This window comes from Drosophila subobscura, chromosome O (genome assembly GCF_008121235.1).
Source record: "Drosophila subobscura isolate 14011-0131.10 chromosome O, UCBerk_Dsub_1.0, whole genome shotgun sequence".
Lineage (NCBI taxonomy): Eukaryota > Metazoa > Arthropoda > Insecta > Diptera > Drosophilidae > Drosophila > Drosophila subobscura.
The window spans coordinates 21,853,372-21,880,447 of NC_048533.1; the positions used below are offsets into that span (position 1 = coordinate 21,853,372).

At 47.0% G+C, this 27,076-nt stretch overlaps 11 protein-coding genes across 14 annotated transcripts; 7 read left to right on the plus strand and 4 right to left on the minus strand.

The window, feature by feature from the left end:
* Positions 1-706: 706 nt before the first annotated feature.
* On the plus strand, positions 707-2,681 carry LOC117898606 (glutathione S-transferase D7-like). Its single transcript, XM_034808156.1, has 2 exons — positions 707-1,362; positions 1,916-2,681. Exons 1-2 carry the CDS (start codon positions 734-736, stop codon positions 2,586-2,588), a joined length of 1,302 nt encoding a protein of 433 aa, XP_034664047.1. The 5' UTR covers positions 707-733; the 3' UTR covers positions 2,589-2,681.
* A 920-nt stretch (positions 2,682-3,601) lies between these two features.
* LOC117898599 (glutathione S-transferase 1-1-like) lies at positions 3,602-4,313 on the plus strand. The gene has a single exon (XM_034808147.1). It carries the CDS (start codon positions 3,647-3,649, stop codon positions 4,280-4,282), a length of 636 nt encoding a protein of 211 aa, XP_034664038.1. The 5' UTR covers positions 3,602-3,646; the 3' UTR covers positions 4,283-4,313.
* Positions 4,314-5,450: 1,137 nt separating this feature from the next.
* Positions 5,451-6,240, plus strand: LOC117898598 (glutathione S-transferase D2-like). Its single transcript, XM_034808145.1, has one exon. The coding sequence runs from the start codon at positions 5,504-5,506 to the stop codon at positions 6,137-6,139; it is 636 nt and encodes a 211-aa protein (XP_034664036.1). The 5' UTR covers positions 5,451-5,503; the 3' UTR covers positions 6,140-6,240.
* An 884-nt stretch (positions 6,241-7,124) lies between these two features.
* LOC117898592 lies at positions 7,125-8,178 on the minus strand. Its single transcript, XM_034808138.1, has 2 exons — positions 7,899-8,178; positions 7,125-7,836 (listed from the first exon to the last, which is right to left on the minus strand). Exons 1-2 carry the CDS (start codon positions 8,133-8,135, stop codon positions 7,219-7,221), a joined length of 855 nt encoding a protein of 284 aa, XP_034664029.1. The 5' UTR covers positions 8,136-8,178; the 3' UTR covers positions 7,125-7,218.
* Positions 8,179-8,678: 500 nt separating this feature from the next.
* On the plus strand, positions 8,679-10,571 carry LOC117898593 (glutathione S-transferase D7). Of its 2 annotated transcripts, XM_034808140.1 has the most exons (4): positions 8,679-9,168; positions 9,745-9,960; positions 10,016-10,157; positions 10,209-10,571. In XM_034808140.1, exons 2-4 carry the CDS (start codon positions 9,758-9,760, stop codon positions 10,533-10,535), a joined length of 672 nt encoding a protein of 223 aa, XP_034664031.1. In that variant the 5' UTR covers positions 8,679-9,168; positions 9,745-9,757; the 3' UTR covers positions 10,536-10,571. The 2 variants fall into 2 exon arrangements, with proteins under 2 accessions (XP_034664031.1, XP_034664030.1); XM_034808139.1 differs by lacking the exon at positions 8,679-9,168 and having other exon boundaries at positions 9,670-9,960.
* A 944-nt stretch (positions 10,572-11,515) lies between these two features.
* On the plus strand, positions 11,516-24,954 carry LOC117899199 (suppressor of lurcher protein 1). The gene is made up of 7 exons (XM_034809072.1): positions 11,516-11,633; positions 11,683-11,863; positions 13,845-14,068; positions 14,128-14,709; positions 23,878-24,291; positions 24,350-24,554; positions 24,618-24,954. Exons 1-7 carry the CDS (start codon positions 11,516-11,518, stop codon positions 24,952-24,954), a joined length of 2,061 nt encoding a protein of 686 aa, XP_034664963.1.
* On the plus strand, positions 12,313-13,428 carry LOC117898594 (calmodulin). Its single transcript, XM_034808141.1, has 4 exons — positions 12,313-12,570; positions 12,634-12,855; positions 12,921-13,177; positions 13,240-13,428. Exons 1-4 carry the CDS (start codon positions 12,529-12,531, stop codon positions 13,409-13,411), a joined length of 693 nt encoding a protein of 230 aa, XP_034664032.1. The 5' UTR covers positions 12,313-12,528; the 3' UTR covers positions 13,412-13,428.
* LOC117898583 (fatty acyl-CoA reductase wat) lies at positions 15,106-17,321 on the minus strand. 3 transcript variants are annotated; one of them, XM_034808127.1, is made up of 6 exons: positions 17,142-17,321; positions 16,635-16,747; positions 16,288-16,572; positions 16,062-16,194; positions 15,300-15,996; positions 15,106-15,242 (listed from the first exon to the last, which is right to left on the minus strand). In XM_034808127.1, the coding sequence occupies exons 1-6, from the start codon at positions 17,212-17,214 to the stop codon at positions 15,152-15,154; spliced, it is 1,392 nt and encodes a 463-aa protein (XP_034664018.1). In that variant the 5' UTR covers positions 17,215-17,321; the 3' UTR covers positions 15,106-15,151. The 3 variants fall into 3 exon arrangements, with proteins under 3 accessions (XP_034664018.1, XP_034664016.1, XP_034664017.1); XM_034808125.1 differs by having other exon boundaries at positions 16,062-16,572; positions 17,142-17,293; XM_034808126.1 differs by having other exon boundaries at positions 15,164-15,256; positions 16,062-16,572; positions 17,142-17,293.
* Positions 18,594-21,024, minus strand: LOC117898582 (probable cytochrome P450 9f2). Its single transcript, XM_034808124.1, has 4 exons — positions 20,751-21,024; positions 19,591-20,113; positions 18,873-19,530; positions 18,594-18,815 (listed from the first exon to the last, which is right to left on the minus strand). Exons 1-4 carry the CDS (start codon positions 20,954-20,956, stop codon positions 18,649-18,651), a joined length of 1,554 nt encoding a protein of 517 aa, XP_034664015.1. The 5' UTR covers positions 20,957-21,024; the 3' UTR covers positions 18,594-18,648.
* On the minus strand, positions 21,205-23,925 carry LOC117898581 (DNA ligase 3). Its single transcript, XM_034808123.1, has 4 exons — positions 23,488-23,925; positions 22,619-23,417; positions 21,395-22,555; positions 21,205-21,334 (listed from the first exon to the last, which is right to left on the minus strand). The coding sequence occupies exons 1-4, from the start codon at positions 23,840-23,842 to the stop codon at positions 21,220-21,222; spliced, it is 2,430 nt and encodes an 809-aa protein (XP_034664014.1). The 5' UTR covers positions 23,843-23,925; the 3' UTR covers positions 21,205-21,219.
* A 141-nt stretch (positions 24,955-25,095) lies between the features above and the next one.
* LOC117898585 (saccharopine dehydrogenase-like oxidoreductase) lies at positions 25,096-26,586 on the plus strand. Its single transcript, XM_034808129.1, has one exon. The coding sequence runs from the start codon at positions 25,268-25,270 to the stop codon at positions 26,558-26,560; it is 1,293 nt and encodes a 430-aa protein (XP_034664020.1). The 5' UTR covers positions 25,096-25,267; the 3' UTR covers positions 26,561-26,586.
* Positions 26,587-27,076: the final 490 nt, after the last annotated feature.

Sequence of the window (27,076 nt, forward strand, 5' to 3'; positions counted from 1 at the left end):
TTAATCATAATGTGTTCACGGGCATACGAATCAAACAATAATAAATGTTCCCTTTGGCAGCTGCCAAATTATATTTTCTCTTTTCTTGTTGTTAGTTACGCTTTTGTGAACTTTAAAGAGCGAGCAAAATATTTGTTACTTAATATTTCATTATAGTTTTGGAACATGCCCTTTTTAACCTTCTTAAATCGCCAAATGCGCATATTAAATTTGATTTTATTAAATATCAGAATATATCAAGAGAGAGCCATAGGAGAGAGAGAGAGCATTAGAGCAGCTGGTGCTTAAGAGCGCGAGAGAGCTGCTGTAGAAACGAAGAAGGCGGCACAGAGAAACGAAAGAACGTGCGTAAGCTTTTGCGGTAAAAAAAAACATTGTTTGTGTACAGCGGGCGGCAGTGCAAAAAGCCGGCTGATAGAGAGCGAGAGAGAGAAGCTTACATACTTATGTATGTTTGTATGTAAGTAGATGCTGTGACTACAGAAACAAAGAAGGAATTACCGAAAAACATTTGTTGTGCGCTTTTCATGCATATGTATGTACATATAAACATACATACATATGTTTGTTACTGGTGGCCATATAATTTATGACATAAATCGAACAACATTTTCAATCATAAATGAACAGCACCGCAGTCATTTATTTTATATAGATTAAGTACCATTTGGTATATAAGGCTGTTGCTCTGGCAGCCCAAGTTCAGTTGACTTTCTTTCACAGTACAATCGCGATGCCTACCTTGGATCTCTACTACATGCCCAGCCCCGGTGCCAGTCGCGCTGTTATCATGACTGCCAGGGCTGTCGGTGTCGAATTGAACAAGAAGGTTGTGGATGTCTTTGCGGGGGAACACTTGAATCCGGATTTCGTGAAGATCAATCCACAGCACACCGTTCCCACTCTGGTGGATGACGGATTCGTGCTGTGGGAGTCGCGTGCCATTCTCATGTATCTGGCGGAGAAGTACGGCAAGGATGACTCTCTCTACCCCAAGGATCCTCAAAAGCGTGCTTTGGTCAACCAGCGTCTCTACTTCGATTTGGCCACGCTTTATGCCGCCATTTCCGGTTACTACTACCCGGCCTTCAGCACTGGCAAGTTCGGCACTCCAGAGGCGTTCAAGAAGCTCGAAACTGGATTTGAATTCCTCAACACCTTCCTGGAGGGTCAGAAATATGTGGCCGGCAGCAACCTAACCATTGCTGACATTTCCATTCTGGCTACCATCTCCACGATCGAAGCAGTGGACTTCGACTTGTCGAAATATCCGAATGTGGAACGGTGGTACGCAAATGCCAAGAAAGTGACGCCCGGCTGGGAGGAGACCCGGCCAGGACTCGATATAATGAGAGCCTTACTGCAGCCAAAGAAAGCCTAAGAATGTCTGCTCTTAAGCTAGTTAGTTATTGTTTATTGTTTACTTAACGCATTTGTTTTGATAAGTGATAAGTGCGATAAGACTGTTCCAGAGCGTGTCCCGTCCCAGCTCATTTCGGTCATTCAACCTCAGAGTGGATAATAAAGCTGAAAGCAATTATATTAAACCAATTCAACGTACAAATCCTGAGATCCTATCGTAGACAGATATTTTGATATCACAACCACAACAATTGGGAAACTCATATGAAAGTTGTTCCTTAAGTAAATTTTCCTGCAGATAACAGATATTTTGTGGAATCACCAATGCAGTCCTGCATCAATCAAACAATTCATCAATGTTTATATTGCCGAAATGAGCTAGCATATGTGATAATAAATTGAAATGTGAATTGTGATGATGTCAAACGGTGACGGGCATATTTTCCATACAGTCAGCGCACAAAACGTAGATAATTCCAGACTGCTGTGGCTATATAAATGAAGCCTGTTGCTGTTTTCATTTTAGTTCACTTCTCCACTCAGCAGCACACAGTTTGCTTTTAATCGCGATGCCTAATTTGGATCTCTACTATCTGCCCAGTCCCGGACCCAGTCGGGCTGTGGTCATGACTGCCAAGGCTGTCGGTGTGGAGTTGAACAAGAAGCTCCTGAACCCCAAGTTGGGAGAGCACCTGAAGCCGGAATTCTTGAAGCTAAACCCACAGCACACCATTCCCACCCTCGTGGACGATGGATTCGTCATTTGGGAGTCGCGTGCCATCCTCATTTATCTGGTGGAGCAGTACGGCAAGGATGATTCCCTCTACCCCAAGGATCCCCAAAAGCAGGCCCTGATCAACCAGCGTCTGTACTTCGATATGAACACCTTGTATGAAGCCTTTGCCAGCTACTACTATCCACTGCTCCGAACTGGCAGCTACGGCGACGCTGCAGCGTGGACGAAGGTGCAAAATGCTTTCGAGCTGCTCAACACCTTCCTGGAGGGACAGGACTATGTGGCTGGCGGCCAGCTAACCATTGCGGACATATCCATTCTCGCTACCATCGCCACGATCGAGCTGGTGGATTTCGACTTGACGAAGTATCCGAATGTGGCCAAGTGGTACGCAAATGCCAAGAAGGAGACGCCCGGCTGGGAGGATACACTGGAAGGTTTATTGTCCAGGAAACACTTGTTTGATGCCAAGAAGCCAGAGTTTAAGTAGAATTTAAGTCATTTTAGTGTTATATTAAAGAAAAACTAAGCAATAAAAGAGCGTCGCAAAATATATATGGTCCTTTTTCAATGCAGATATAAAGGTTTACCCTATTTTTAATCATTTTTAGACACTACTCATGTTATGCTTACCTTTGTTCCATATGCCAAACGTTCCCATAATTCCCATTCCCATTTGTCTTTCTTCCCATTATAAATGTTTTATATTTTAAATGTACCCATCATCATATGTGCACATGTACAAGAATTTGTGGAAGCTACGCGTAGGTACTTGCATGTGTGTACCACGTCATTAGCCAAGAACCTATAATTAGGTACAATCAAATGTGTATTCTAGTGATTAGTGTCCTTTGTGGAAAAGGGGCGCTTCCATGGGAACAGTTCTGGCATAACGAATCCTTGGATGACCAGAAATCACACAAAGGTCATCAGGCGCTTCGACTTTGAGAGCATTTAGGGCTGTGTCTATGACTATGTAAATGTCAATGTATGTATAAAGTAAGTACAAAAATAAATATACGGCCAAGGTCGTGGTGAAATGGTGAAAACCATGACCAACACATTTTGAATATAATCTAAGGAAAAATTGTTATGGACGCCTACCTATTCACTGTGCTGTGAGAACTGAGAATTGATGAAAAATTATGAAAATACATTTGGATGTATTATTATAATTATCTTTCCATTAGCAAATAAATGGTCACAGTCCGTACTGAACTCCACTCCAATGTTATCATAGCGAAGATAATACGGGTTTACGAGTGGGATGCCCATGTTTGGTATATTTAAGAAATGTTTACTAAAGAGAAACTGGTTCGTTTTAATGGGGAAATACGAGTACGGTTTATACAAAGGTGTGTGAGTGATTCGATCGATATGATTTCGTGTACCACGTAGCCCTAAAACGAGCTTCATTCACGTTTAGTAGTGCGCAGAGGGGATAGAGACAAACCTTTGCTATAAAAGCCGATCGTATTAGTTGTATCCATTCAGTAGCAAAAAGTTTCTGCAGCTAACACAATCGTCACAACCGACAAACTCTTTAACATGGATCTCTACTATCACCCGGGCTCCGCACCTTGCCGGTCAGTCATTATGGCAGCCAAGGCACTGGGACTTGAACTTAACCTGAAGTTGCTGAATGTCATGGCGGGGGACCAGCTGAAGCCCGAGTTTGTGAAGCTCAATCCTCAGCACACAATTCCCACGCTCGTGGACAACGGATTCGTGCTTTGGGAGTCGCGTGCCATCCTCATTTATCTGGTGGAGAAGTACGGCAAGGAGGACGACTCCCTCTATCCCGCAGATCCCCAGCAGCGAGCTGTGATCAACCAACGCCTGTATTTCGACATGGGCACGCTGTTCCAAAGCTTCATTAAGGCCATCTTCCCGCAGATACGGACCAAAAAGCCAGCTCCTCCAGAGGAAATGGAGAAAGTGGACAAGGCCTTTGAGCTCTTGAATACCTTCCTGGAGGAGGATGAGTTTGTGGCCGGCTCTAGTCTGACTGTGGCCGACATCGCCATTCTGGCCTCTGTTTCCACCTTCGAAATTGTGGACTTTGACTTCTCAAAGTATCCGAATGTGGCCAAGTGGTACGAGAATGCCAAGGAGGTGACACCCGGCTGGGAGCAGAACTGGGAGGGTGTACTGATCATCAAAAAGTTCATGGAGTCCAATTAAAAGTGACGTGTAGAACAAAATCATACTGTCAAAGATAAATCACTTATTTATTTCATCATAGTGATTACACGGGCACACTAACAATAAAATAATAAATGTTCCCTTGCGCAGCAGTCCAATTATATATTCTCTTATCTTGTAATTAGTTCCGCTTTTGGTATGAAACTCCATGTGTTGGATTAGCTTTTAGACAATGTAATGGGAGGCATTTTTTACCTTTAAGTAGAATTCTGAAGGGAATTTAACCTATTTTTGTAGCATTCGTTTTGGAATATGACTCTTATTTATATTTGTAAATAGAGCAAGGGAGAGTCATAGCTATGGCTCCTCTCCTATGCAAAGAAGAAAGCTCTTTAGAGCAGCTGCGCTAAAGAGCGCGAGAGAAGAGCGCATACCTGCTGCAGCTATAAAGCGAAGGTGCCGGGATAAAGAGCCGAAAAAACGTGCGTAAGCTTTTGCGGTAAACAATGTTTATGCACTCCGGGCTGCAGTGCAAAAAGCCGGCAGGTAGAAATGCTACAGACACGCAGTAGGCGGCGGGCAGTGTAGAAATTCATCTCTCAGCGAAGAAATACACTTTCTAAACTCCACAGAGGGTTTCCACAGTTTTTAAACGGCCAAGGTAAGACCAACCAAGTTTGATTATAATCGGAGGAAATATTCCCGTTCAATGAGCTGTGAGAACTAAGAATTTATAAAAAATTAAAGTATATTTAATAAATGTACATGTACAAGAATATGTGGAAGCTACTCGTAGGTACATACAATGTATGTACATATGTATGTACATATATATTTACATACATACATATGGACGTATTATTATAATTATCTTTCCACTAGCAAATAAATGGTCACAGTCCGTACTTAATTCCACTCAAATGTTATCTTCGCGAAGATAATACGAATATATGTATGTATGTATGTATGTACGAGTGGTATGCCCATGTTTGGTATATTCAAGAAATGTTTACTGAACAGAAAAGAGTTGTTATTTTTGATAGGGATTTTCGAGTACGAGTTATACATATGTTCATACGTGTATGAGTGATTCGATCGATATGATTTCGTGTACCACGTAGCCCAAAAAGAGCTTCATACACTTATACGAGTGCGCAGGGGGCTTGCCGCCTGCTATAAACTTTGCTATAAAAGCCGGTCGTATTATTTGTATCCGTTCAGTAGCAACAAGTTTCTGCAGCTAACACAACATTCTTCAACATGGATCTCTACTATCACCCGGGCTCGGCACCTTGCCGCTCCGTCGTTATGACAGCCAAGGCACTGGGACTTGAACTTAACCTGAAGGTGCTGAATATCAAGGAGGGGGATCAGCTGAAGCCAGAGTTTGTGAAGCTCAATCCTCAGCACACAATTCCCACGCTCGTGGACAACGGATTCTCGGTGTGGGAGTCGCGTGCCATTATCATTTATCTGGTGGAGAAGTACGGCAAGGAGGACGACTCCCTCTATCCCTCAGATCCTCAGAAGCGAGCTGTGATCAACCAACGCCTCTACTTCGACATGGACCCTTTGTTCCAAAGCTTCTATAAGGCTATCTACCCGCAGATACGTACCAAAAAGCCAGCTCCTCCAGAGGAAATGGTGAAAGTGGACAAGGCCTTTAAGCTCTTGAATACCTTCCTGGAGGAGGATGAGTTTGTTGCCGGCTCAAGTCTGACTGTGGCCGACATCGCCATTTTGGCCACTGTCTCCACCTTTGAAATTGTGAACTTTGACTTTTCGAAGTATCCGAATGTGGCCAAGTGGTACGAGACTGCCAAGGAGGTGACTCCCGGCTGGGAGCAGAACTGGGAGGGTGTACTGATCATCAAAGGGTTCATGGATTCCAAATAGAAGTGATGTATAGGATCATACTGTCAAATATACCTCACATATTTATTTCATCATAAAAATAAAATAATAAATTTTGCCTTGGGGAGCAGCCCAATTATATATATTCTTATCTTGTAATTAGTTGCGCTTGTAATGTAATGGGTGGCATTTATTAACATTTCAAGAGTGGAGTATGCTGAAGGAAATGTATGATATTTTTTGTGGCATATTAGTTTTGGAAAATGCTTCTTAATTATAAATAGAGCAAGAAAGAGTCATAGCTATGACTCCTCTCCCATGCATAGAAGAAAGCTCTTTAGATCAGCTGCACTAAAGAGCGCGAGAGAACAGCGCAAACCTGATGCAACTGAAGAAACGAAGGTGGCGGGATAAAGAACCGAAAAAACGTGCGTAAGCTTTTGCGGTAAACAATGTTTATGTACAGCGGGCGGCAGTGCAAAAAGCCAGCTGGCAGAAAAGCTCCGGGCAGTGCAGAAACTCATCTCTCAGCGCAGAAATAAACTTTCTCAACTCCACAGAGATTTTCCACAGTTATTTAACATTCAAAGCGTCATTCAACTAATTGACATTGATCAAAAAAGTGAGATTGTTAACTTGTTAGTTGCTATGAGAATTCCATGTGCCCGGCACGACTGCAATCGCAATAAAGTTGAATGCACGCGATGATTATCCCCCTCACATAAATCTCCCCGTGCTGGGGCTGGGCTACGGCCATTGACCGTTGGACGATTAGAACATTCGCAAGTTTAGTTAACTAACAAACGTGCAGCTAGTGGCATTGAACACAGACACACACACAAACGCTCGTAAATCAATTACATATGGCAGTGTTTGCACATACATATGTACATACATACATACATATTTTACATTTTGCATTTGCTCAGTGTGCCATAAAAGCCGCGAGAGGGCTGCGTGAGAAGTTTACGCCAGGGGCAGGGAGTGTACCACAGTCCCATCAGTGACAAGAAAATGTTAAATTGTTTTTTTTATGACCACATTAAAAGTACATTTTGCCTTTCATTTAATTAACGAGCGAACAATAAATCTAAAACCCATTCCAGGCCAGCGCCACCACCCTAGCTGGACTCTGGCTCCACCAACTTCTGCAGCTGTCGATACTTGCGGATGGCATTCCGCACGAATTCCGTGGCACGTCGCACCCGCTCCGGTGTCATCTCCTCGGCCAGCATGCGACCCACATCCTGGGCGCCGCCCGTGCGCAGAATGTTCACCGCCTTGGCGGGTATATCACAGATGGGCGTGATCCGGCAAAGAGCGTTCGTGATGGCGCCTCCAAAGAGTATAACGCCCACGGCGGAGAGCACCACGGCGGCGATGCGGAAGAGCGTGGACATCAGGATGGTCGGCAGCAGCCTGGAGGCGAACGCAAGAAGTGGATTGTTGGAGGAGGAAGGAGCTGGTGCAGCTGCCTCCACAGTTGTGGAGTCTGCTTGGCCAGCGGCATTGGCGGGCACCAGAAAACCCTCATAGCCGGTCTGCACCACAATGGGTCCGGGATAGGGATAGAGGCCAGGCGCTCCAGCGGATATCGGTGCTGGGTAGCTGCCGCCAAAGCGCGCATAAGCCGCAGCTCCGTACTGGCTCAGATACTGCTGGAAAGCCTCGGGTGTGATGAGTCCGCTGGCATAGATGGTTGTGGGATCAATGGAGCTGGCACTGGCTTCGTTGTCGGGCTGTAAATCTTCGATTATTAGTTCCGGCTTTAGGTTAAAGATTGGTCTGCGCGAGAACTTACCACTGAAGACACTTCAGAGGAGTCTGCCACCTGTGAACTCGTCTCGTTGCTGTTGTTGCTGAGTGGAGCCTCCCCCTGTGGTGGTCTCCCGTCGGCCGTTTTGTCACTCTCGTCGATGGTGTTTGGTGTGGCTGCCGCGGGTGTTGCATCCAGTGCTGGCACACTGAGTGCTCCTCGAATCATCAGCAGCAGCAGCAACACCGAATGGGATTTGCATTGTAGGCGCAACATTTTCATCACTTGCTCTTCGACTATCGACTGATCCTGCAGCGTCTTCGGGTTGGGCTATTTATAGGCTCGCTGAGGCCATTTTTCGGGCTACATTTTGCAATTTATGTCACATTTTCCGGGAATTTAATGACAGCCCAGAGAGCCTTTTCCAGAATCCTCTAAATGAGGCATTGTTGCTGCCATTTACCTGTCCGGCTCAGTACAGGTAGATGAGCCTGAGATTCGGGATAATCCTTACAGTGCTGGCCATAATTACCGACCCTGGCATGTCCTTGAACGGCCCTCTAAAGAAACCAGCACGCGATGGTGTATGGTGTATGGGCATGGGGATGGGTATGGGTATCTTCATTGTTTAGTTAATTCCTAAAAATTTCAAGTGATGCCAATCAAAACGGTATCCATACGAGTGGCTCCCCACCTCCAAGCCGAAGCCAAAGCCAGAGCGGTGGCCCGCTATGAAGTGCATTGAATTGGAAAATTTGTTAGCAATCAATAAAAAAAGAAAGGCGAAACATAGCTTGGGAAAAATTATGTAGTCGTATAATTTTAGACACGAACAGGAAAATTTTGACCGAGTTTCGGCACCAGCACACGCCCACTGCCCCCGCACGAACACAGCGGACAGGCGAACACTCATCAGAAGAGGGGCAGGAGGAGGAAGGACCAGACCAGGACAAGGGTGGTCGTCCCTGGCAACGTTCGCTATGAAAACTAAACGAAAACAAAAGAAACTCCAAAGACAGCGGACAACTTATTCAGAAAATTAAAGGAGACAGACGGCGGATACAACAACGGACAGAGACATCGCCAAGTTGCGACAGTCGAGAGATTGCAATCCCGGAGACCGTTCGGCAGCATCAACTGCAGCCAGGACAGAACTTGGAGCAGAAGCAGCTGGCTGAAGCTGTGGGGCAAGCAGTTGGAGCCACGCCACGCACTTTGCCACACGACACTCGTCGGCACACTGCCACACACTGGGGAATTGCATAGACATCGACTCGGTAGCCGTGGTGCAGCACAAGCTGGTGCACAAAATTGTGTGAGTAGACTCCAACAGAGCCCCGCCTCCGCCCCCGTTCGTTGCATATCCCATAATGAATAAATAAGTGAGTGCAATTAAACTGCTGTCGACGCGAAGTATGCCATATTCTTAGACTGTCAGCGTGAAAGCGAATCGAATGGTTGCATACCCTGTTTTATTTTGAATTTTTCAAAACTTTCAACATTTTACCATCTGCTGGGCGGCTTAAGTGGCGCCATCACACCTAACAGCGGTCACTTTTGGTACTCTCACGAGTGTACTGCTCTCAAAATCTCGTTGCTGTGAAACTGCCAAGATCAGTCTGCCGCAAAACCGCAAAAAGTATTCTATCAGTTTTAATTACTTTTAAATAACTTTGACAAGCCGCAGGACTTGTCCTTCAAGTCAAAATAATAAAAAATACATGTACAAAATCGATGCATTGATTTTTTGCGGTGTGTACTGTCCAGCCAGTAGTTTTTGGGGCTGCTCGAGCGGTCAATGGGCAGCGTGTTGGCATTTCAGTTTTGAATTTCAGCCAATGAGCGACACGAAGCGTATTGTAACCGAATTCGTTTATTGTTTACTGCTCAGCGGTGGAAAAAGAATGTCACCACCCGTGCTGTACTACCTGCCACCCAGTCCGCCCTGCCGCAGTATTCTCCTATTGGCCAAAATGTTGGGCCTGGACTTTGAGCTAAAGATCGTCAACATACTGGAGGGGGAGCAGCTGAAGCCGGACTTTGTGGCCATGAATCCCCAGCACTGTATACCAACCATGAACGATGAGGGTTTGGTACTCTGGGAAAGGTGAGTTTTGTTGCCATAGGAAAGTTCCTTTAACTTTAAAGTCTTTGCATTGCAGTCGCGCTATTCTTGCATATCTGGTGGCTGCCTATGGCAAAAGCGATGAACTCTATCCCACGGATATACGGGTGCGTGCGCTGGTCGATCAACGTCTGCAGTTCGATCTGGGCACACTCTACATGCGCCTCACGGACTACTATGTGAGTACATCCCCTGCCTCCCGTCCAGCAGTCATAATCCCTTTTCCCCAGTTCCCCACAATGTTTATTGGCGCTCCGCTGGATGAGGGTAAACGCGCCAAGCTTTCAGAGGCGGTGGGCTGGTTCAACACCATTCTGGAGGGTCGACAATTTGCAGCCGCCGAACACTTTACCATTGCCGATCTGACGCTGCTTGTCACCGTGTCCCAGCTGGAGGCATTTGACTTTGAACTGCGTCCCTATAAGCACATCAGGCAGTGGCTGGAGCGCTGCAAGGAGCACGTGGCGCCATACGACTACGAGGAGCTGAATGGCAGCAAGGCAACCCTAATGGGTGACATGTTCAAGGCTAAGATGAATCAGGCAGCAGCCCAATAATGTGTAGATATGAGTTTATACGCGTAGTGTTTATTATGCCCGTGCAGTTATCTATTGTGTATTCGTAAGTGTTGTATTTAATAAACGTTATGCACTAGTCAGAGTGGGTTTATTTACATCAAGGTGCTCGCAGCAGAACGGCGTATAATTTCTAATATTTACAGTAAATTCCAGAGTGAAAAATTGCTTGTTGTTGCTCTTGTTTCTTATTGCCCATCTCGCTCTATTAGTTCTCTCCCGCTAAAGCTCGCGCTCTGCTTGTGTTGACTTTGATCGCTGCTTACCTGAGCTTTGATCTGAGCTTTTGGATGTTGCTGCAGTTTGGAGCGCAGTTGGGAGTTTAGTGAAGCTTCGAACACGAACAGACAAACACAAATCATTGAGAAGAAAAACAGAAACACAAAATCTTCAACTGCCTGCACGTAGAAGTACGCAACGCCACAAATTCAATTTCCTTTTCTATCGGCCCTAACTTTAATTGAATTTTTGTTCAAAATTTGAGATGAATTTGCTGCTACAACTTGGACAGCGGACCCATTGCCGCTGCAATAGCTATCCACAAAAAAACAATGACGAAACGGCACACATTTAAAAATACCTTGACCAAAACACCGTGGAAGGGACACGCTGCCCGACTTTGCCGCAGGCAAATATGGGAACGTGTGTACTTGAGTGGGGAGCCAAGAGAGAGCGATAAAGGTAGAGAGAGAGGGAGCATAAGCCGGCGCCAGCATCAGAAACTAATCAACGGGCTTTGATGGCGACGACGACGACGACACCTGCAACAAAGCCAGCATAAAAACCTCAAATGAGATTTAATGGCACGGCAAGGAGTAGCTGAAGCAGCAGAAGCCCAGTTGGATGCGAGGTGTTGGCTATTTTTAAACCACAAGGACCGAGCCGAGCAGCAGCCACAGCAGCCTGGGTGGAGCAAAAGGATAACGATTGCTGGCCGCACAGTTTCACTTTGGCCGCTGAATATGGAGGCCGCTTGGTTATTAGCTCTGGGATTAGCTCTGGCTCTGGCGGCGATTCGCAGCAGCGATGGCCAGCAGCAGCAAGTGGCTGGCAGCAGCAAACAGTCGCAACTGTGGCTGGGTAGGTGTGCCAGTAACGGATGCCAAAGGATACCCCCACTGATGCAGTTAATCCGTTGCAGATTGCTCCTGCCTGCATGCCAATGAGCGGAATGCCAGCCAGTGGGGCAGGCTGAGCATCAACGCGAGTCAGGCACTCGGCGCCAAGAACAACTGCCTGATGGTGTTTATTGGTGGAATGGATGATGAGCTGGTTGCCTTTCAGCTTGAGCAGTTGCAGCTGCGCGTCGGGTGAGTAGCATTGCTTCCGCCCTGATCTGCGTATTTGCGCATCGGGCAGCTGTCTGTGACAGCCATCAGAAATCATAAATCGAAAAGAGATGCACCATCGATAGATAAGGCTGATCCCGTCTTGTCTTGGGCAGGGTGAACGCGATTGCCAAATATCCGAGAGAGGGAAGCGCAGCGCGCAATGTAATTAAAATACCTTATGAAGGCCATGCGGGCGGTATGGTTCGGTGGAGACGCCGTGGCCACCGGCACGCCTGGTTATTTATATAAATCGAGGGAAATGGTCAGCGCCCGCAAATTTGTGTCAATTTCTATGCAAAATCCCATGCACATCGCACACACCACTCAACCCTACCCCCCGGATATGCCAAGGAACATACAAATTACATACACAAATTTCGGAATCGATTTGTCAATAAAATTGGAGAGCACTGGCCACGCAGATTTCAGTGGAGCTTGGACCGAGCGCGCCGTCGTACGTATGAATAAATTTTAAAGTGTTCCTCGACAGTCGCCGTCGCAGTGCAACAGTCGCGTCGCCGTTGCAGTCACAGTCGCGGGTCGCAGGAATGTGTACGCTCCACGGTCATCGAGTGAATGAAAGTTAAACGTTTAAAATAATAATTTAAATTTTGTGTGTAAGACTACAAATTCAACGACTCAAAATGTCTATGGATCCAACAGTTTCCCTGGAGGATCTGGAGCGTGTGAGTGAACAAAAAGCCAACCCATAGACTGGAGAGTAAAAATTCCATAAATTCCAACTGCAGCGTCGTCGTCGTGCCAGCTCGGCGCGAAAGGCTTCACAGACACCTCAGCCGCCGCCACATTTGGCCGAATCGGAGGCCATGGCCGTGATCAATGAGATATTCAATCCCTCGCTGAAGCTGCCCGACAGCGGTGGCCACTACACGCTGCCGGAGGAGATGAGCGCCGACGATGATGTGGCGCCCCACGAGCTGGACATTTCGAAGCTAGCGGAGCTGAAGGAAGTAAGTTGGCAGCGAGTACAGGAACTGGTTTGACTGACTGTCTGTTTGGATTCTACCGACCAAAGGTGTTCGCGCTCTTTGACACGGACTGCGATGGCCTGATATCGAAGGATGATCTGCGCTTCACCTACACTGCCCTGGGCAACGAGCCCAACGAGCAGCTGCTGGAGCAAATGATGCTGGAGGCCAAAGAACCGCTCGACTACGAGGCCTTTGTACGTCTGATGTCGCGCCGCACACAGGAACTGGATCCCGAGGATGTGCTGCTGGAGGCCTGGAGCAAATGGGACGACCATGGCACGGGCAAAATCGAAGAACGCAAGTGGGTGTGAAAATCTCTGGTGAAAACACTAAGCATACCCCCAACCCTTATGCACACTCTAGAATCTACGAGGAACTGACCAACTATGGCGACAAAATGAGCCTCAACGAGGCCAAGGAGGCGCTCAGTCATGCGCCAATGGCCAAGCCCAAGTCCCTGGAGGAGCCGCCAATGATTGATTATCCAGCCTTCTGCCGCATGCTCGGCGGCATGCGCAAGCGAAAAGAAACCTAAGGAACCGAAATGGAATACATAATTTATTTTAGAGGTTTTCGAGAGCACAACTTCCCCTTTCAGATGATGAAAAATTAAAACTTTTCCCTTGAAAAATCCCTTAAACTAAAAGGAATTTATTGCAGCCTCCATTTTCCCCATCTCCAAAGATATTGAAAAACAGCTGCCTCGTATATCCGAATCGTATAACTCTTGGCGCCAGTTTTTGTGCGACTTTTTTTTGTCAAAATAAATCGTGAAGAACCCACAGAGAGCGATGGGAATTATTTCTTAATGGGCAAAGCGGGTTGGGATATTTATAGGCTGGCTGACCAACGAGCCAGCCCCAAAAGTATCGGCCAATAAATTTCAGACATCGTTACGCATCTGCCATGGCAGGCAAAAATTCCTGCATCGTTTTTTCTTATTTTCTGCATTGCAATTTTCGTGACAGGTGCTTGGACAGCGTTGAGATTTTTCCGTATCTGCGCGAGCCCGTCATCGAGAACTCAACACTGCCGGCGGACACTTTCTGCCAGCACAGCAAGAATCGCACTGCCACGCCTATTTATAGCTCGGGCAGGCTGCTGGGATTGCGGCTGCGTTTCCAGCATCCGCCCACAAAGTTGGACAATTGGCAGCTGAACCTCACGGCCAGTTATAGGTTTCTGAAACGAGGTGAGCCCTGAACCGCTCTTGGGTTTATTTTTTGAATTTTTTGTTTATTTTTATTGCAGAAAACTTCAAGACGGAGGGGCGCTTGGTGCCGCACAGCTACTGCGACTTTTACTTCTTTGCCAGCCTGGCCGGGGAGGTGGGCAGCCTGGGGCAGGGCTACTTTCACTCGCCCCGCTTTCCGGCCCACTATCCCGCGCACATCAAGTGCGCCTACAAGTTCATCGGGCGGCCCGATACGCGCGTGGAACTCCTCTTCGAGGAGCTGCAACTGCCGCCAGTGCTCAGCGGCGGCTGTCAACTGGATGCCTTGACCATCTTCGATGCGGAGTCCGCGCACATGAACGCCGTGCTGGATGTGCTCTGCACGCCCTGCCCCACGCGACGACTCGTGAGCAGCGGCCCGGACATGCTGCTGGAGTTTAATGCCAGCTCGAATCTCACAGCTAAAGGATTTCGCGGCAAGTACAAGTTTGTGTCGACGGGGCAGGGGTTGCCGTTGCCCCCACCCGCAGCACCCATACTGGAGGCGGCCAGTGTGGCATCGAAGCAGGAGAAGCTGCAGCATCAGCAATCGTCGCTGGCCAACAGCGCGAACAGTCTTCAGGCGGATGCGGAGCTGTCGAAGCCCGGACGTTCATTTGGTGAGTTGTCTGGCGCCTCATATATTAGCCTAGATTACAGCCCCCCTCCATCCCCCCATCGACCCAATCGACCCAATCGAATTATGCTAATCGTTGGCAAATGGCGGCAAAACTTAACTGCTGCTCCTTGACGCCTTGCCTCCTCGACAGCTTCCGTCTGTCTGTGGCCGGAAGCGGATGTGGCCAATCGACTGGGTCTGAGTGGAGCAATGAGTCGAAGGATAGATTCAGTCTGTCTTGAGCTCTCGTCGCGTACAAATGTTGCGCCTGTCGCTGCTGCTGCCGCTGCTGCTGCTGGTCTCTTCGTTGCGCGAATCGTTGGCCGTTTGTGCACCATTGCCCGCCAGTGAGTCTGCTTTGGGCCAAGAACATTTATTTATTACACTAAGAACTCAATTAAGCTACGATTTGTGTGTGTGTGTGGAGGGTGTGTGTGTGTTCCCTAGGCAGCTAGGAGCTTAAGCAGAGACCACAAGAGAGCCGCAGCGACGCTGCACAAAGTCAGCTGCAAAATGCGATGCAAGACCTGAAAGCTGCGAGAAAAAATCTTCAAAAATTGATGGGAAATATAAATAAAATCTCGTACCCACCGCCAGAGTATCTGCTTGCCCCTGCCTATGGTGGTGGGCTGCTCCTTGCCCAAGTAAATGCGAATGCCGGACAGCGCGTGCAGAAAGTAATCGTCCCAGTTGATGCCGCGCATGTCAAAGTCAAACAAGCTGTGATCCAGCGAGGACATGCGCTGCCACAGCCGCTGCGTGTTGGTCGTATCAAACTTCCACGTGGTGTCCACAAAGGGTGCCAGGATGTTGATGTTTTTGTGTATTTTCCCATAGAGTTTGATCATGCGCGGCTTCTGGCCACGCAAACGCAGCACCACATCGATGGCATAGCCCGGCAGCAGATGGTAGAAGTAGGCCACGAGTCTAAACAGCCAGGGGGTGGTGGTGCAGTGCAGAAATGGACACCACATCATCTTGCTCAGCGGATAGCTGTGCACCAGATTTTCGGCTTTGTCGCGAAAGTCGCCCCAGGTGATGAGGTTCTCCTCGCTGGGCGTGAAGTTGTAGATGGCCGGATCCCCCTGCGGCTTGGCCTCTATGGCCGTGTGCCAGACCGTGGCCAGTGCCATGCAGGCTGAGTAGTCCACGGGCACAATGCCCGCCTGTGCCTTCACATTGAGTCGCGTGATGCGCAGCACGCCAAAGGCCACGCCATACAGCACGGCAATGGGTCCGTACAGATTGTCGATCCAGCCCGGCATGGGCTCCTTATAGCTGGCAATGACTGGGAGGAATAGAGGGAGGAAGAGTTACCAAAGCAGCAACAGCTTTACCGGACCAAACACCTACTAACTCCCGGTCGAAAGATGCCCACGGGAACGTCGCCCGCCTCCCGCTGCATCACTTGCTCCGCCAGCGCCTTGGTGTAGGTGTAGGTGTTGGGATATCTGCCCATCAGCGCGGGTGCCATGTTGTCTATCAGCTCAGCGTCCAGCGACTCGCTCAGCTCCAGCACCTTGTCCGCCGAGCAGGTCAGATGCTCCGGATAGAACTTCTCCTCGATTTTCTCCACCACGCAGTTGGAGTAGGCCGTGGAGACATGCACAAAGGCCTCCAGGCGCTGCATTTGCTTGGCCAGCTGCAGCAGCAGCCGCGCGGCTCGCGTATTGATGGCCAGCGCTATGTGCAGCGGCTCTGTGAAGCGCACTGTGGCAGCGCCGTGCAGCACCAGTTGCACCTCCTCAATCAGCAGCCGCCGATCGGCGGCACTGAGACCCAGATCGGACGACTGGCAATCGGCTCTAATGGGCGTCACACGCTGCATGGCCTTGGGCTGGGTTCTCAGTAGTATATCGAAGACCTTCAGAATGCTTCGGATTATTCGACTTAGTTCGCCAGAGAGCAGCAGAAGGGACTACTCACTGGATCGCTCTCCCAGGACACAAAGCGCTCCTGGATCTCCTGGCCGCGCTTGGCCCTGAGCAGCACATAGATACGCTTCACCTCTGTGGTGCGCAGCAGCTTCTCAATGATCACTGGAGACAAAAGACACACAAAAACAAAATATAGATTCAACTTGAATTCGAATTGTGATCTGGTCGCGATTGATGGCCTTTGCAGCCGGTTCTCAGCGCCTTATCTGGGGGTGTCACTCAATCTTTTGTTATGCAGCGTATGATAAGTCAAAAATGCCAAATCTATTCACACATTTTAGCCAATAGATTGAAATTCTTCAACTTTGATATTTGCAAAGGAAAACATTTTATTTTGTAGGGAAAACACTGCCTCAAAGCGGGCAAACATGAAGTTTGGCTTGGCTTTGGCTTGGAAGTTCATAAAGAGCACATTTTAATTGCATATTTTTGTGTAATTTATGTGCGGTCCAGTGTATAATTATTTGTTCAAAAAACAAAACAAAGTTCTGGCTACCTTTGCCCAAGAATCCACTGCCGCCAGTTAGCAACATGATTTTGTCTTTATAAAATTGCTGCATTTCCGACATTCTGCTGATGCTACGTTAATCCTTTTCCTTTCTTTATTTAAACGCACAAACACAGACATGTACAATATATATTTATGTATATTTTCTATGTTTTTTAAACGTATTCCCAAGAATTGATGGGCCGAACGCGACTGCTGCTTGAATGAGAGTTGCTTAGAATTTTCACTCCGTATTTATAGCCAAACCGCTGATCGATGAACCAAAAACAAAGCAAAGCAAAGCGCATTCTCATATATTATTATGGGTTGTTTCCAGAGAGACTCGTTAAATAATTTCTTATCCCCTGCTTAGCCCTGACCCCTGTTTAGAAATTGGAACTTGTTGGTTCTGGCTCATGTGCGAATTTGCATGGCCCGTGTCAAGTGGCATTGCGACCCTTTGAACCCTTGGGAGGGTGAGCGCACTCCATGCCAGACCCAACTTAGCTTGGACCTGCCACATTTGACTAATTGAAAAACGCTGTAACTTTGGCCCATTCCCTATTTGCCGAGGCTGGAGATAAGCGCACACAAAAACCCGGTAGTTATCTTTGTGGGCAAAAGCAAATAAGCACTTCGTATGGTGAGTGCTGCGCTCCCGTAATTCTGAAGAAAAAAAACAAGGTGTCTCTCGATTAATGAATGCTTTGACTGCAGGCAAGCCCCCTTTATACACAGTAAATCGCAATATTAAGGTGCAAATTGAAGTCAGTTAAAATTGCACAGTGCACAGCGTAATCATAGTGTGGATTTGAATATCTTTTAAGGTTCAGTTTGGTCAAACATGTGTGCATTCCAGTTGCACAAATCACTGCACGTGCAGGGAAGATGAACGGACAGACAGTGCATCCATTTCTCAATGAAAATTATATTATTTTTCACGCTAAAGAAACTTTAGTTACACTTTTACTTACCGAAAATCTTTCTATGTTCCATTTGCCTCCGTTCAGAGAATACACCTCTGGATCTTTAGGATTACCGAGTGTACGAATTTCGTTAGCTAACCAAGCAAATACTTCACATTTGAGCAGAGTGTGTGTACATAGGCGTCTACGTAAATCAGAGCCCAAAGATGCGCCATTGTTTTATTTATAAATAAAAGTCATAGCCGTTATTCTATTCTTACATTTTCAACCGAAATTTAAGGCACTTTTAATGCGAAATTGAGAACAGCAACCAGGCAGGCAACAGGCAGCTATCGTAGGAGGTTCCACGAACAAATATATAGACGCATTCTCGTCCAAAAAACTTTTAGAATTGTAATTCAGGGAGAATTCATGTCACAGATGAACCCCTTGCCATCTACCAGAAAGTGAAGTACAGAAATTAAGAAATCTTTTACTTTACAGAGCTTCGATCGCTCAGGCTTGCTGGCGGTAACAGTAACAAAATAACGCTGCATACTTTTAGGCAAATATTTAATAATTATAACAAGCATTGTGGCACAGCATAGAAATTAATTGCGCGGAACAAATTTGACCCAAAATCCACCTTTGGGCGTCAGCTGGAAGCCATTGCTGGCCAGCTGCAGGGGAATGCAGGATTTCTTGGCTGGAGCAAAGCGATATTCCTTCAACAAATAGTAAATGACAGCCTTGGCCTCGAGCAGGGCAAAGCGGGAACCTAAAAAACAAAAATTAAGATAACTTTCTGCAAGTTAAAGGACTGACTCCCACTCACCAATGCAGTTGCGTTGTCCCAGGCCAAAGGGATAATATGTGAATGGCTGGATGTTGGCCTTGTTCTCATCGCTGAAGCGCTCGGGATCGAATTTGCTGGGATTCTCAAAGTATTTGGGATCCCGATGGAAGCCGCAGGTGGGCAGCCAGATGTAGTCACCCTTTTTGATCTCCAAGGTCTGGCCATCCAGGTCGTAGGTTATGTCCTTGTTGCACTCACGATCTATGGCTATGGCTGCGGGCCACTTGCGCAGCACCTCGGAGACAACTTGATCCAAGTACTTCATGCCCATGATGGCCTCGTATGTTAGTTCCTTGCCATCCAAATCGATGTCCACCTGCTGCACCTCCTCGTACAGCTTTTGCTGCACATCCTCGTTCTCCATCAGCTCCTGGGCCGTGAAGCACATAAGCACCGCGGAGGTCTCAAAGCCGGCAAAGAAGAAGACAAAGCACTGAGCCACAATGTCGCGATCGCTCCACTCGCGCACCACCGTCGTCTTGGTCTTGTCCGTCTGGAACAGACCGCGCGCCTCCATCAGCATGTTGATCATGTCGGGGCGGATAATGTTGTGCTCCTGTCGATACTTCATGGCATCCAGAACCAAACGGCAAAAATATTCTGTGCTCTTCTTGTCAAAGAGATCAATTTTGAGGTACTGCAAAGGGAGAACGAATTATTAGATCTGTTTTCGGCGTTCCATTATCCAACCACAAACCTTATTCAACGACTTGAGTGTAAAGAATATCATGAACTTGAGGTTCTGCAGAAAGCTGAATGTAGTCAACTTCTTGCCCATCGAGTAGAAGGTGTTGTCGCGCTCCTTGAACGAGTTCACCTGCAGGCCAAAGGCCGTGGAGGCAATCACATCGTTGGTGAAGCGTGTGCAGTAATCCTTCATGTCCAGATCCGTGCCTTCTCCGGCTGCCGTCTGCGCGGGCTTCAGGCAATCCACCGCCTCCTTGGCCACCTGATTCATAAGCTGAAACATTTGTCGCATTTTGCTGCCCGTAAAGGCGGGACTGAGAGTGCTGCGCATGTCCTTCCAGCGTGCATCGCGCATGGAGAAGAGCGAGCTGCCAAAGAGATTGCTCATATCATGTGGATCATCGTCGGTGCCGGTGCCAAAGATATTGCGATGGTTAATAAAGTGATCAAAGTCCTTGATGGTTATTTGCCGCAAAAGTTCCGGATCGCGGATCATCAGCAGTGGCTGGCGCTGCTCGAAGATGCCAAAAACTCTGCGGGAAAATAAAGTAATCAAGGTTATTGACTGATAAACGTTTGCACTGATAATTGTACGCCAATTTGTCATGTGAAATTAGATTAGAAATTGATAAACATTTTTTTTTAGCTAAAACATCAAAAGTTTGCTGGAATTCTAACTGGTCTTAGATGTGCTTTGATTCCTTTAGTTAATTGATTAAATTTCAGACATAAAACAAAACCTGTATCTGTGTATATAATTATCTGTGTACACCTGGCATTAGCTTTGTTATGCCTTTGTACCTAGCAAAGCGTTTCCACACATTGATAACATTCAAATCAACTCGACTGATAAACTGATTAAAAATTATCTCAACTATTTGCCACCACCATATGCCTGAAGTACATTGTTTGGGCCTGATAATTTCACACATTTCGTTAAGAAATCATCAGCATTTGTTTGCTATATATGCAGGTACAATATGTAATTTCTCCAAACGTGACCGCACCCAGCCCATATTTATTCGTAGATACACACGATCGATTGACCTTGACAGTTGTATGTTGATTTACACATCACTACCCATAAGTGTGTGTATCTATTTATATTCTCTTAATAGGTTCAAAGTGCGTTGATTTGAATTAACTAACTAGATGTGGATTCACACTCACTTGTTGCTGCCGCCTTTGTTGTACAAATCACACACGATATCAAACATGGCCTTTTGTTTTAGAAACATTTGTGCCATGTTGCCAAAATAGAGCTTTGGCTTGGCAAAGCTAACACCGCGCTCCTTGAAGAAGTCATTGTTTGCCGTTGCCCAGCGATAGAACAGCGCAAAGGCAATGCCAAACAGTGCCAGAAATTCTAATAACATTTCGCTGATGATCTCAGTACGGGCGTGGGAGCAAGCAGTGCGCGTTCGTTGATTCCAGCGTTCAAATTATAACTGCGACGCCACCAAACAACTGGAATTGTTTTTATTAGACACCGCGCAAAGCTTTCAAACAGAGCTTTGCGTGGTGTCGCCGCTGTATGAAATCGTGCACCGCTTTTGATAAACATACATATCTAGTATATAATTTCATCAATTAATCTAACATACTTGTATGTTGAAATGGTTCAAAACAAATGCAAAACTCAGCAACGCTTCAGCAATACAGCATAAAGTGGATAGGGCTGCCGACTCTGATGCTCAATGGATGATTGGAGCCAGCGCACATTGAGATGACGACAGCTGCGGCGGTAAAGAGACCTGCGGAAAACATTCAATTTGTTTACAAAGCAAGAACCCATAAAATACATGAAATAGTACCTCAGTTTGTCGAAATCCAAAGCCTTTTCTGCATCGTTATCGTAGAAAACCAAATCGGCTTTTTTTGTATCCGTTGTGAGCGAACCGCCGTGCCTCACAAATTCATCTTTAACTTTATTCAGTTCGCGATTCATCTCAAATTGAGCCAACAGACCCGCAAATAACTGGCTCTCCACTTGCTTGGAACCCGATGGCTTTTCCTCCTGTTTTATTTCAGTTTTTACTTCTGTTTTGCTGGATTTGAAATAATCTTTGAGGCCCTTTTGTGATGGTGAAATACTTTCTAGCTTTGGTATCTTGCGTTTGGTCTTCGTTGGCGCCCGACCTGCCTTCTCGTCATCGTCCGATTCAATGGGGGATCTCTTTAGCTTTTTGTTACTGCTTGAACGGGCATTGGCGTCTGGCTTTATCTTTTTTGGCGTCTTTTCCGCATCGAGCGCACCCTTATCACAATTGGCCAGCAGCAGATCCACATTGACGCTCTTCTTGGAGGCTTCGTACAGGTCCTCCAAATGGGCCAAATCATTCGCTTCCTTCGCTGTTTTATCGCTACGCAAACGTGTTATTCTGGGAAAGCGTATGGAGATGCCGGACGCTGTGTGTGCCTCGGATTTGGTAAACTCAGCGCCAGTTATCTCCCACACTGGCATGCTTGCCGGATCCTTGGCCAGGACATCGGGCACCAGTGACTTTTTGCACAGCAGCCAATTGGGTGTTTTACTGGCATCGGCACGCTCCGTTAGCTTCATCAGTGTGGCATGCATCTCCTCGTTGGTGGCATCGTCCAGGCCAGAGTGCACCTTCGTCACAGTTTTCCACAGATGATCGCGCTCATCGTAGCAACCCATCAGAAAGATGCTGAGCACGCCGCCCTTCTTCCCGGAGCCAAACCACGCGCCCAGCACCACGAGATCCGCTGTGTCTGCCATTTTACCCTCGAAGAGGTAATCCTTTTTCACCTTCAGCCAGTTGCGCTTGCCCGGCTGGTAGCTGCCATTGGGACTCTTCAGCACCACACCCTCCAGATTGGCATGCAAAACCTTGGCCGTCATCATGGCCAGCTCGTTCTTGGTCTTCAGAAACTGAGACTCGGACAGCTGCACGTGCGATTTCAAGGGCTTGATGTTCTCCTCGAGTATCTTGCGACGTTTATGGAACTCACTAAGAGCAAAAGGGAAAAGCGGTTATTGTAGGGACTGGATGGAGGATCTGTTCTGCACTCACAGCTGCGTCAAGTCGTCTCCATCGTAGAGTATGCAATCGAAGACAAACAGACAAACCGAAGCATTAGCGTACGTCTGCTTCTTGTGCGCACCCAAAGTGCCAAAGGGCAGCATGGCATCCGTCTCTGTGTCCACCAGTATAATCTCAGAGTCGAGAATCATATCCCCCGCGCCGGGAAAGGCTCGCGGTATATAGTCCTTTAGAGCTTTGATTTTGTGGTCCATCACTGGCTTCAGGTTGCGACTAAAGAACTTGAATTCGGTGCCTTGCTTGTGGATTTGCACGCGCTCGCCATCGTATTTGACTTCACCGTACAGCCCGCCGGGACTCTTCTTGAACGCTTCCTCCACAGATTTGCAGGCGTTGGCCAGCATGGGCGATATTGGAGTCATTACTTGAATCCCACTGCCGCTCAATCCAATTTTCTTAGTCTGCTTCACTTTGCTGAGCGCCCAGGCCTTGTTTCCTTTGTCCGCAAACTGTTCCACAATGGCTGACAGATCGCGAGACGATTGATACGCGGGATAAGCGAGTGGGCCAAAGGCATCCAGAATGTGTCTGGCGCGTGCATTAATGCGCAGATCCTGTTTAATCAGTCGAATGAAGGTGCGCAAGTCCAAGTCGGTTGCCTTCTTGCACAGCTCCTGCAAAAGTTCCGTTTGTTCATCCTCTTTGGTGCGCTCCTCGAGCTGGGTGAGCAGCCTCTCCACTTCCTGCAAATAAAGTTTGCTTTGCTTCTGCGGTTTGAGTTTGGTTGAGTCAGCAAAATGCTTGCGTAGAGTCTCGGACACGTCACCATCTGCGGGGAGTATATAGGAAAAAAGTATTATTAACATTTTTCGCATCATACTACTAAGTGCAAAGCTCACCCTGCTCGAGATCGAGATGCATTTGCTGCTGGTTGGCATTAAAAATGCGTGAGAATAGCTTAATCAGCGCCTTGTTCTGCAAATTGTAGACACGCTGGTTGGCTACTGGTATCAGAAACTGCACCCACAGCAATGTGTCGCCCTCGAAGCCAGTGCCACTGGTGCCCTTTTCAAAGAAATTCTGTAGTTTGTCCACTTTCTTTAGGTAGCTTGACTCTGCCGCTATTTCATCACAAACGCGCCGAAATGTGTCCAATTTATTGTCCTCATTCTCCGTCTGCTTGCTGCCCATGATGCTGCTGCCAAGACGAGCTAACAACCGAATATGACTCTTCCCCTTTACCAGACTCAACATATAATATAAAACATCTATATAACAAAATTTTACAGAGAAATGCCAGCACACGTACGATTCGCGTGTAAACAAATCAGGAACATTCGAGTCAAATCAGCTGTTCTACAGCAAGAACTTTGGCGTTGCCAACACTGGCACGAGAAACATTCTCTGCCGCTACGATTTTGAAGCGCAACCGCCCGAACGCATTCAAATCCGCTTTCATGACTTTAATATACCAACCATACACGAAAACTCCACCGAATGCCAGGCAAATGATGCCCTCCACGTGATGATTGAAGTGCGCGGCAGATACGAGACACGTGAGCTTGTCTGTGGTGCGTTTCTGCCCAAACCTCTGATGTCGAATGGCCCGCAGATCCATATGCAGTACTTTGGAAAGTATCCACCTGAAATGACCAACAAGGTGCAATATTACGGATTTCGTGCGGAGTACAGGTTCCTAACAAGTTAGTAGACAAAATCTATTTGGCGTAATCTATGTATAATCTATTAACGTTCTTATAGATTTTGGTATCATGTCGGGCGTCCAACAGGGCGAGGAATGCACTTTCGTCTACAACAGCAGCGAACGCATCAGCGGGCTCTTCCATTCTCCCAATTTCCCTGGCTTTTATTTGGAGAACGTGGTATGCAACTATTACTTCTACGCCGGCAGAGACGAACGAGTTGTGGTACATTTTACTTACTTTGATGTGGAGGGCATTGGCGCGTAGGTTCACTTTCGCTTTATTTGCTTTTGTGTGTCAGTGTTGACAATGTGGTTTCTTTACAGCTGTGATCATCAGACCGCCAGCGATTATGTGGAGTTTTCGAATTTCATGAGCACAGATCGCAAGTACAGTAAATACTGTGGCAAGCTGCAGGACTTTGAAATGCGCTCGGATGGTCATTTCTTTCGGGTGACACTGCACTCCAACGATCGCTTTGTGGCCATTGGCTTTCGCGCGCTGTACACATTTGAGCCAATTCCAACGAATAACTCCAACGCCGATTTGCGGGGCAATGCCTCAATGCAGAGTTATGTGTCTCAGGCGCCCTCACAGCAGGATTTCTACAACTTAATTGCTGTTATTTTGGTTGCAATTTCATTTATAAAACATAATATATAAACATAATACATTCAAATATCGATGTGTGTTGGGTGCCATCGATGACGGAACTTCATCATCATGTTATCATTAGCAACCGTGCTTTTTATCGCTAATCACCTGGGCAAGAGGTGTTGCTTTTATTTTGTGGAGTCACCGGTGCCGCCTTGTTATCAGAGGAATAAATACACTTGTATAGTCTGATCGCTACTAATAACTATTCGGCTGTCGTACACGGCAAGAACACCAGAAGAAGCGAACCATTTCGAACTGATAAGGAATTACTAAGCAACTAATTATATATTCGTCGTGGCTTTGCAGTGACCCCTACACAATGGCAGCTAAGAAATTGGATGCCATTATTTTTGGTGCCACCGGTTTTACCGGCAAATACACCGTTCTGGAAGCTGTGTCCGTTCTCAAGGGGCTGACCTGGGGCATTGCCGGGCGTAACCAGGAAAAACTACAGTCGGTGCTTAAGGAAATGAGTGCAAAGTCCAAGACAGATCTTTCGCAGACACCCATCATCATAGCCGATGTGAACAATGAGGCGTCACTTTTGGAAATGGCACAGCGTTGCCGCATTGTGGTGAACACTGCCGGGCCGTATCGCTTTTTTGGTGAAAATGTGGTAAAAGCCTGTATTGAGTCAGGCACACATCACGTCGACGTTAGCGGTGAGCCTCAGTATATGGAATCCATACAGCTGAAGTACAACGATCTTGCCAGGGAGCGTGGAGTGTACGTAATCAGCGCCTGTGGCTTCGATTCCATTCCCGCCGACTTGGGCGTTGTCTTCGTAGAGAAGAACTTTGACGGAGTTGTTAATTCGGTGGAGAATTTCGTCCATTTTGGAGTCAAGGGCGGTACCAAAGGTACGGGCAGCGCTTCCCTCAACACTGGCACTTGGGAGAGTGCCATTCACGCCATCGCGAACAGGAGCGAGTCAATCGCGATACGCAGGAAGCTCTTCCCAGACCGTCTGCCTAAATTCCATCCCGAGCTGAAGCCACGAGCGCCACTATCCATTGCGAATGAGGTGGGTAAGGTAATCCTGCCCTTTCCGGAGACGGATCGATCGGTGGTGATGCGTTCGCAGCGCTACCTTTACGAGAATGAGAAGAAACGTCCGATCCAGATGCAAGCCTACATGTTGTATCCCTCGCGGTTGGTCGCTGGCGTTGTTGTCTTCTTCGCTGCTGTTATTGGAATCTTGGCCAAGTTTTCCTTTGGTCGTCAGCTGCTGCTCAAGTATCCAAGCTTCTTTTCCGGCGGTATGGCATCTCGGGACGGTCCTAGCGAGGCGCGCATGGAGCGTTCGTTCTTTAGAATGACAATGAAAGCCACAGGATGGCCCAAATCACAGAAGCTGGCCGAAAGCACAGACCAGTACTCCACATTACCCTCCAAAACCTTAACAGTACAAATAACTGGTCCTAACCCTGGCTACGGTTCCACCTGTGTCGCCTTGTTGTCCACGGCAAAGACCATTCTGAATGAGAGCGATAAAATGCCCAGCACAGGCGGAGTCCTGCCACCAGGAGCCGCATTTTCCAAGACAAGCCTTATCAGCGAGTTGGAGAAGCACGAACATGGTATTAAGTACGAGATTGTAGCCAACAAGTAAATTTTGTATATGTATTTAAAGCGGGACTTGGATTTTCATAATAAACCACAGCAACAAAGTTAATTCGAATGTTTACATTTCCATACATACATATCGCAAATTACGGCCACAATGTGGCTATTGCTGTTATCGGTAGTGGTATTCCACTCCACTTTTTCGAGAATTTTATAATGACTTTTCCGTTCGTTTTATTGTCGGAAATTCTTTCAGAAGTTTGTACACTAAATTATTGATAGTATTTTTCAAGCTTTGCACGTTCGTATACCAAACTATTTTTTATAGTATTTTTTGGCGGTATATATTTGTCTCTCCAATTCGGTCCCACTCCCACATTTCTACAACCTAATTGCTCTTATTTTGGTTACAATTTCATTTATAAAACATAATATATAAAAATAATGCATTTAAATATCGATGGGTATTGAGTGCCATCGATGACGGAACTTCATCATCATGTTATCATTAGCCACCGTGTTTTTAACAGCTAATCACCTGGGCAAAAGTTGCTTTTATTTT